General features: G+C 43.2%; 3 protein-coding genes across 6 annotated transcripts; 2 read left to right on the top strand and 1 right to left on the bottom strand.

Moving 5' to 3' along the window:
- The first annotated feature begins 231 nt into the window (after positions 1-231).
- On the top strand, positions 232-3064 carry LOC117638958 (nucleolar protein 9). The gene is made up of 9 exons (XM_034374204.1): positions 232-570; positions 651-877; positions 964-1354; positions 1454-1615; positions 1687-1892; positions 1976-2104; positions 2187-2399; positions 2504-2647; positions 2737-3064. The coding sequence occupies exons 1-9, from the start codon at positions 381-383 to the stop codon at positions 3007-3009; spliced, it is 1935 nt and encodes a 644-aa protein (XP_034230095.1). The 5' UTR covers positions 232-380; the 3' UTR covers positions 3010-3064.
- Positions 3051-5235, bottom strand: LOC117638961 (glutamate--cysteine ligase regulatory subunit). The gene is made up of 7 exons (XM_034374209.1): positions 4998-5235; positions 4731-4805; positions 4491-4623; positions 4323-4420; positions 4112-4219; positions 3918-4032; positions 3051-3841 (listed from the first exon to the last, which is right to left on the bottom strand). The coding sequence occupies exons 1-7, from the start codon at positions 5103-5105 to the stop codon at positions 3693-3695; spliced, it is 786 nt and encodes a 261-aa protein (XP_034230100.1). The 5' UTR covers positions 5106-5235; the 3' UTR covers positions 3051-3692.
- Positions 5236-5331: 96 nt separating this feature from the next.
- Positions 5332-7400, top strand: LOC117648559 (hydrolethalus syndrome protein 1 homolog). Of its 4 annotated transcripts, none has more exons than XM_034391097.1 (6): positions 5332-5476; positions 5728-5836; positions 5927-6175; positions 6258-6404; positions 6490-6686; positions 6770-7400. In XM_034391097.1, exons 2-6 carry the CDS (start codon positions 5734-5736, stop codon positions 6809-6811), a joined length of 738 nt encoding a protein of 245 aa, XP_034246988.1. In that variant the 5' UTR covers positions 5332-5476; positions 5728-5733; the 3' UTR covers positions 6812-7400. The 4 variants fall into 4 exon arrangements, with proteins under 4 accessions (XP_034246988.1, XP_034246980.1, XP_034247002.1 ...); XM_034391089.1 differs by having other exon boundaries at positions 5334-5486; XM_034391111.1 differs by having other exon boundaries at positions 5365-5476; positions 5731-5836.
- The last annotated feature ends 1648 nt before the right edge of the window (positions 7401-9048 follow it).

Below are 9048 nucleotides of genomic sequence, written 5' to 3'. Positions count from 1 at the left end.
AGGCGATGTCTTGCGCAACCTTAAACGCAGCTGTCACTTTGGGTTAAAAGGCAGGGCAGGGGCGCAACGCAACCCGCACCCGCGGCCAGCCAGTCCATAACCCCAACGCCCCGTCGCGGCTCGCGGCCGTGCATCCCCGCGACCCAGGTCAGGGTAGAACGCGGCGATGGAGGTCGCTACGGCCGCGACGCGCCACGCCTCGCCCGAATCCGCAGCCCGCGGGGCAGCCTCCACATAGAAACCGAGCGAAAGTCGCGAATACCCGCACAAAGTGAGTGCTGCACCGACGGCACTTCCCAGCAGACGAAAATTGACTCGCGAAAGGAACCGGAAACAGACGTGCCGTCGCCGTCGTCAACATCAACAGCATAACACTGAAAATGGCGGCCCCCGAGGAGCAGAGGCGGCATGGGTGGCCGAAAAAGCGGAAAAGTTTCCTCCAGAATGCCAAGGGCATGGGGAGGAAGGGACAGTTCGGCCATGGGATGCAGATGGACCAAGACACGTATGATTACTTTGTCCGCATCTTGGAGCGTCTCAATGGAGAGTTCGACAGTCCCGAGGAGAAAGGTTAGGTCGCCTTTGCTCGTTTCTGCTATCCCTGCGCTCTTGGTTTGCATGAGGGAGTCTGTTTCATGTCTTGTCCGCAGAAAGCCTAGTGACAAATGCCCTGGCCACGACGGAGGGAAACGAGTTGGATTATTGCCGTAATCAGATTGGGTCCAGAGTGATAGAGGCCCTGATCAAGTGTGCCCCGCCATCTTCGCTGATTCAGTACATGGAAGTTTTCTCATCCCATTTGAGAATTGCCGCAACGGACAGATTTGCTGGGCATGTTTTCGAGACTTTGATAGCAACTGTGGCGAAATTTGGACGAGTGAGTATGACATTTGATTTCATTGGTAAGTTTGCCGCCCTCAAGAACGTTTTCAATCAATCCTGTATCTTTGTTTCCTTTTTTAGTCGAATGGCGAAGACAATTCTAGTGCAATAGAATCTGATGAAGACCAAGCAAAACAGTTGACAGCAGATGCTGCCAACAAATGGGTGCTTAAAGTGGGAAAATTTTTATTGAACAATTTGGAAGAATTCATATGGGATGAATATGCAAATTATCCTATCCGAACTATATTGATGAGCCTTGCGGGATTGCCACCAAGTGATTCCAACAGTAACAGCAACCGGAGCCAGAGCAGAAACGGCCCGAAAAAATCTGTCCCGGCCAATTTCTCGTCCTCACTAATGAAAACTGAGGATGATGCTGAGGTGGTGGAAGATGTGGTCCTGCCTGATGGTTTTAAAGAATTGTTGAAAGAATATTTCAAACACATATCCTCAATGTCACAATTTGAAGGTATAATGGAGCTTGTTTACAGAAACGATCCCCTTTGATTTTTGTGTTGTTCAATATTATTATCTATTTAAAATTTTATTTATGTCAACCACCTTCTAGACTTGGCGTACAGTAATGGCACATCTGCCCTGTTGCAAACGCTTCTCAAAGCATTGTCTAAAAATAATCCAAAATTAAAGAAGCGGCTTCTGAAACAGCTTATTGATCAGGTCTTCAGTAAAAAGACATTAGAGGAGAGCACAGAAGATAAAAAGGATTTTGGTAATTAAATTTCAGTTGCATCCTAGCCTTTCCAACTCATGCCATTTTCTATCATGCGTGTATTGTTTCAGAATCTAGTACAGCAGCGGTCCCTCCTGTTTTTACGACTGATGCTTCTGTTCGACTATTGGAGTCAGCTTTAGAACAAGCTTCTTCCAAATATGTAACTCAAATATACGCCAACTGCTTTATGGGCCGTATTTTTGATTTAGCCTGTGATTTAGCAACTAATTTTGCTGTTCAGAGACTCCTAGCGTGCATGGGAGACCCAAGCGAGGTGAGTCTCATGGAATTAAATATTTTGGAGTATATTTAGCACATTCCATTGCCTGTATGTATTGCAAAAATTTTGATTTTCAGTTTGAAAATATTTTTGATGAACTAGCCCCTGGCATGAACAAAATTATTGCCTCTGGGAAGACTGGAGTCCTGCTAGCTCTTTGTCAAGTTTGCAAACGTCTCTCTGTTAAACAGGCAGAATTCATTCGAGTAAGTAGTAGATATCCTTTAAAGTTTTTGTTTTAACTTCTTTTTTACTCTATCTTACCACCTTGTGAAAATGTAATTTTAGCACCTCATGAACGCTCTCAACTGCTATGAGCCAGCAGACAGAAGATCAATGTTTGTGCCTCTAGCCTTACGACTGTGCACCTATGAAGATTACAAACAGAAGGATGAGACTACAGCCACAGCCATTGGAAAGGATGGAGTGAAGAAGTCTTTTATCAATTTACATGGTTCCATAATCGTCCAAACTCTCCTTACATATAAGAAACCTATCAGTGTATGTATTTTCTCTGTTTTGTTCTTCTCTGGTCGGTGTAGAACAATAGATCACAATTGTATTTCAGATTTATCTATAAATGATTATTCATTGTTTCAAAACAGATAGTCAACAGTGTTCTAGAAATGCCGACATCCGAGTTAAAGTCTTTAGCATGTGATTTGCGGGGCAGTTATGTCATAACTGCTTTTGTTGAGAGTGAATTTGTTGGTGAGAAGAGCAGGGAGCGACTACTTCATAGATTTCGTGTAAGTACTCATTCTCTTTTGTTCTGAATAATAGTGAATGTTAGTTTTGGCCACCTTTTATGCAATGTTTCTCTCTTTCTATTTCAAAGGGGTCATATGTTGAAATGGCCTGCAGTAAAAAAGGATCATATGCACTGGAGTGCATTTATAAAAAGGCATCCTTAGGAAATCAAATGAAAATATTGGAGGAACTATCGCACAGAGAGTCCCTCATAATGGCAACAGATCCAGGCAAGATATTAGCTAACAAGTTCTCTCTGGATTTATTCCGTCATCGAAGAAATGAATGGAAACAAATGCAAACTCGGCAGGACCGCACGAAAGAACTTTTTGCAGACATAATAGGACCCTCAACATCCTGAAAATTGGATTAATTTCAATGGAATACAACATCAAATAAAAATTATAACATATCAACTTAGTGTTTATTGGTAACAATGTTACATACCCTGGTAGACTGTTAAAATCTTTTCCAAATTATAAAAATCTTAATATAACAAGTCTGATGAAAGGTGTAAGATGACTTCATTGTGTGAATACAGTACTTGCAATATATTCTCTTAACAAAAGAACAAACCAACAATCTGTCCATTAATTTATCCTGTGTACAAAACCATGGAGTGTAGTGCATGTTTGACATCTTTAACAATCAAGGCATGAAGTAGCAAAATGATTGAATTCATCTAATAGTACAAATAGTCCAATAATAAAATATCTAGAAAATTCACAACTAACATTAATTAAGTATCCCACTCGTCTTTTAAATTGTTCTAAAAATAGAAAGCCACTTATAGAATTACAAGAATAAAATATACAAAGTATTTTCTCTACTGATATTCAAACTGGTATTTTCAGTATCACAAACTTTTAACCTGCTCTAGAGATAAAGAATGGTGAGAGTAATTACCTGTCTGAAAAAAACAAATAAAATTCAGAAAATGGAATTTTCAGTCAGGATCACAGGAAAAATGCTTCATTCTTTGCAACTTCACTAGAAAACATCTCTCATGCGCGAGAGATACAGGTCTAGTTTTGAAAATGAGAGCTAATCAGACTGCTTGCAGCACACTACATAGCCTTTGCTGGCTAAAACTCCTCTGCACTTGACCTGAACTTGATAACGGAACACCCACACCAAACTGAAGGGCAGTGAGGGATCCAGGATCTGCTGCAGCATGTCCTTTGGTAAAATATCTGCAACAAATTTGAACCAAAGAAAGTTACCAGATGTCAATGAAAAATATACCAAAGCTCCGCGGAAAAGTGTTACCTGCAGGATCACTGGTTGTGTTCAATTGAATGTCATTTTGCTTCGAAAATTCTTGCAGTGCAGGTGGCACAACACAACATGTGGCTAAATTAACTTGCACAATACTGGGTTTCACCTAAGAAAATTAAAAAAAAAAAAAAGTTTTTATGGGGACAATGAGAAGCAAGTCACGAGTTCTCATGATTGGTAATTACCTTTGCCCAGTTGTATAAAGAAATGAACACTTGGGTGTCAATATTGCTAAGACCAAGGCTGATTATTTTTTTCGACTCAACAAAATCTTCTAGAGTCCTCCACAGCTCCTATATGGAAAAAAGTCGATCAGATTCATAAAAAAATCATGGTTTAAAAGGAAATCCTATACAAAAGAAACTTTAAGGAGAAAAAAAAAATTATCAGTAATACCTGTAGCCATGGAAGTGACTTCTCAGATTGTGTCTCATCTGAACAAGGACAAGCAAGAACCAGAGAATCTATTGTGTCCGTTTCCAGCGACAAAAGAGCTACAGAAAGGGTGTTTGTATTAGGCAGGCACCAAATATATATATTGACAAAAACAATTACTTTACATACCCTCATTAACAGCATCTATGAGAGTCTCTTTGTTAGTCCTTGTCACAAAAACTTTGACATTTATTTTAAGATCCTTCTTGTCTTCCACATCAAAGGAATTGACCACTTCGCTGTTGTTCTTCAATGGACCAACCTACCAAAGAACAAATGAAAATGCAATGGCGTGTCAAAAATTAATTACTGACATTAAGTACCATCATTAGTGTCCCAAGCTATTTTAAGTCAAGAGTGAGTAGTCACCTTAACTAAGCCATCCGCTGGAATGGGAGAAAGACCTTGGCTGTCTTTTGCAACAATCTTCAAGCATTCCACCAACTAGAATCAATAAAAATAATGAGAGGAAATGACGAATGGCATGAATGAAAACACTTAAGTAAAAGGTTGGGTCATAACGCCCTGGAACGAAGGCAACTGGAACTCTACATGAACGCACAGCAATGCCTCGGTCCTCGGTCGTCTGGAGGATAGGACAAGGAATGCTCGGCCTCGACTTGGCTCTAACCTTACCTCGTCCACGGGGCTCTGCCAAACCTTCAGCATTATGTTATTCATGCTGAGCATATTTCCAGTCTCGATGTGGACGGCTTTCGCTTTCGGGTCGATGTTGTGCAACATTTTCGCTCGTGTCAATGAGTGTCACGCTTGTAGCGGACACTTGTCTGAATAAATAAACAAGACTGGACAGCAGACAGACCTATCGGAATGACAGAACCTCAACGACTGACACGACAGTTGCTCGGGTTCGGCTTTTTGCCTTCGGCTTTCCCGAAGTCAACCGCCCACCACCCTCCGCCCCCCCCCCCCCCCCGCCTCTCCTCCACTCTCCCTCGGTTGACGGGCTGTCGTGTGAATAGGGAAGGTGTTATTTGCAGTCACTTGGTTTTTCGTTCGTTTAAGTTGTCAAAGGCCGTGGAAAAAAGTTTGTTGAAATTTAAACTGTGTGGATTGTTGTTGGCATTGGTCTGATTCCGTTTATTGGTGACAAGGTGAATTAATGTGAGAATCGATTGCACTTTTACTAATCCAGCCTCTACGGTGTTGATGGCACAGTCTGTAATTTCATAATAGATGTCCTGACAATGTGAAGGAAATGATAAAAACCATTAATTGTTTGTTTTGCTTGGTTATGACTGTTTGAGTCGTTTCTCTTTATTTATTCTTTCAGTTTCTCTCTTAATTTGAGTTTCCTCAACAGCGCATTCACTTATCTGTGTTTTTCGCTTTGCTTTGATTTTAGAAGAAAATGGAGCTAACTGATAAAATTGACCCTGCAGAAGTTCTTGCTCACCTCAATCAACTTGGCTACAAAAACATAAGTCCTCCCCAGCTCAAAGAATTCATCAGAGGTAAACAATGAATTTGTTACTTTTCAACGCAAGGCATATGCAATTATAGATCAGCTCTAGTATCAATAATTTTTATTGTACTTATTGCAGACTTAAAGAAGTTGATTGTGCATGACCAGCTGAGCTCCAGTTCCGGGTCCTTGACATCTCTTTCTTCAGCAGCATCGGACTTCACTTATTATTCTAGCAGTGCAGCCTTGTCGAATCAGTCCATGAAATCGAATACTGGACCCACAAGATTAAATCCATCAAACAGAAGTGAATCTGTGGGAAAGAAGAGTGCCCCTGCATTTAGACAGCAAAACTTATTTCAGGAATTAATGACTTCAGTCGACTCAGGTAATACACTTTTGCTATCACATCATAAGGCATATTACTCCAAAAATAGCTCCTAGGTTTTTAATGTTTTCAATTTATTCAGGGACTACATCGAAAAAAAGTTTCTCTTCAACATCGTCATCTCTGTCAGAGAGGTGTGTGCAGAAAGAAAATTTGCCAACCCGCAAAGTGAAGACCAAATCAATTTGTGAAGAAGAATTGCAAGAGGCTGTAAAGCCAAAAACTTCTTGTAAGTTCATTAAAATCTTTTTTGCTCTCATTGTTTGTTATTGTATTCTTTTGTTAGTCTAATCTCTGTTCATATTTGTTTTCAGTCATCCGCCCATGGCAGTTGCAAGGCTCAACCTCAGGTGGTGCCAGAACGGGCCGCAGTGACCCAGTCAGCCTCTATCATTATTACCAAACTTTATGGGCTCAACGAAAATGTCCAGGGGAAGATTCTCATGCTGATCTGCGTTGGGTGATTCGTGAAAAAATGATGGGACAAGATCCACACCTCTATTCTCAAAGTGTAGGTATCTCATGCTGGCTTCTTGTATCAAAAACTTGTTTCTTTCAAATTTTTCTAATGTACCTTCCATTTCTTTGTTGCAGGTCTTGCCACCTGGAAAGAAAAGCAACAGATTGCGGCTGTAAAGAAATTGTTTGTCTTCCTTCTCTTATCACCTGCCCAATAAATTGTTTTAGATATTTGCCTTGATTTAAATTTGCTTGTTCAATGAATTATATTTTTATGAAAATATGCTTGAACTTTCAGATAAGAAACAGACAATTTATCTGGCAGAACACATTTTTAAAGCAAAAGATGTCTGTTTCTCATCTGAGAGTATGGTGCTTCCAGTATAGTATTAATGTAATGTAGCTTTATGTTGTACTTAAAACAAAATTAAATGCCTTGGTGAGAAACCAACATTGCATTGTGTTCAGTTGTGTCTTATGCTGCTAACGCTCAACAACTTTTTATGCACATTGTCAAAGTTCTTATGAAGTAAGCATATCAAAAAGTTCCATTTAGTTTCACATATCCTATTTAAGTTGTGTTAGATGTAGAAAGAAGTGTGTTTGTTCATGTCAGTTACCTTAAGATTTGAAGCTAGCTGAGGAGCAGTTTGTCATTTCTGTGCTGTACCAACCATTGAAAGCTTACCTGTCATAAACAGTATTAGTATTGCTTTTTTCTAAAATTTGTATGAGTATTGGGTGAAATACATTGTGTCAGCAGCCATTGCCTGTATATTTTTGTCCATTCTATTGTTTGTAAACTTCAGTTCAGATGTGAATTACAAATAAATACTCTATTTTAATTCCTGGTGTAATTTTTCTTCCAGACAACACACTCCACAAAAATACTAAAAGGGAGTTAGTTGGTTGTTCAGAACACTGCGTTACATTTTATTTTAAACGATAAACAATACAAAAATGTGATATTTTAATTGATTCTGCTACACAATTGGCTGGGTCATTAGACAAATTACACAAAATGAAATGCCGTGACGCGGTTTTCCTGCCCTTCCCGGGGCTCGGGATCATCGTCGCTCTGTCTCTGTCGCACTCATGGGGCGTCCCGTTGGGGTGCGAGAGAGAGAAAGAGAGAGAGCGCGCGACGGCTGTGCCCGCCGCGGGCTGCTCTGTGCGTGAAGGGAATTTACCTCAATAATCCGGCCGCAGTTCTGGTGTAGCGGCCGTAGCGGCGGCCCCAATAATCCTCAATGCGAGACCCGCCAGGGCTAGAGAGCCAGCCCAGCCAGCCCCAAAGGCCACCTGCCGAACGAATCCGAAGAGTCGCATCGTCGCTCTGTCTCGCTCGCACCCTCGGCACGGCCGGCACGGCCCGCCAATGCGAGAGAGACAGAGCGACGAAACCGCGGTTCGGAATCGGCCCGCTGCTTTGCTGCTTTTCATCTGACTGCTCAGTTGATCCGTCAGCCAATCTCTCAAGCCGCCCTCGCCCCTTTCAGCTGCTTTAGCTTTAGCTTTCGGCGGCGACGTCACGGAGGCGTCCCACAAACCCAACCCGGGCCGAGGCACAGTGGGCCAAGACGGGAGGAGGCGGCCAAAACTCTAGACGCGTTTTGAGCTCCAGAGTCGCTAAGTGCGACCCCACCAATGGATTGCTCTCCGAACGAGGAACCCATTGGTGGGGTCACGATGGGTTCGAGTCCTGGTTACCGACTCTGGGGATCAAAACCTGCCTGGAGTTTTGGCCACCTCCACCGGCCTTCCGGCCCACCGTGCTGCTTGCTAGAGAAGAACAAGAATCCCAGGCTGCGGGCACGATCAAACGTAACGAGAGAACCTTCACAAAACCACAAGCCGCAGAGAAACTACGGATGTCGAAAGGGGTGGAGTGGAATAGCGAAAGGCACCTGGTGAGGACAGCGAAGCGAACTGAATGGAGCAAAGGTGGTAACATTAGTCAGTTCTGGGGTAATGAGTAACACTTCACAGGCACAGGCAAAGGGAAGGCCACCTCCTGTCCAGGGAAGTGATCCCGGTTTCGTCACTCTGTCTCTCTCGCACTGGTGCGGCTTGTAGTAGGGGTGCGAGACGGACAGAGAGAGCCCAGCGCAGTTAGTTTGCCTCGGTGTCCGCGGCTGGCGCGGCTGGCGTGCCGACATGAACCCTTCACCGCGCGCACGGTGCGCACCCCCATCACCCCCATCACCACCTGCAGCTTCCGCGTGCCGCGTGACACCTGACTCCGCCTCGCTCGCTCCCGTCCGCATCCCTCGGTCCTCCCGTGGGTTGTCTCCCTCGCTCTCACCACTGCGGGCTGCGGCCTCGGGGGCGCACAGTGGGCCAGCAGACCGGTGGAGGCGGCCAAAATTCTAGACGCGTCTTGAGCCCCAGAGTCGCTAAATGGGACTCAGACC

The sequence above is a fragment of the Thrips palmi genome, unplaced genomic scaffold (assembly GCF_012932325.1).
Source record: "Thrips palmi isolate BJ-2018 unplaced genomic scaffold, TpBJ-2018v1 HiC_scaffold_10, whole genome shotgun sequence".
In the NCBI taxonomy this organism is placed as follows: domain Eukaryota; kingdom Metazoa; phylum Arthropoda; class Insecta; order Thysanoptera; family Thripidae; genus Thrips; species Thrips palmi.
This window is presented reverse-complemented; position numbering and strand designations above follow the sequence as displayed.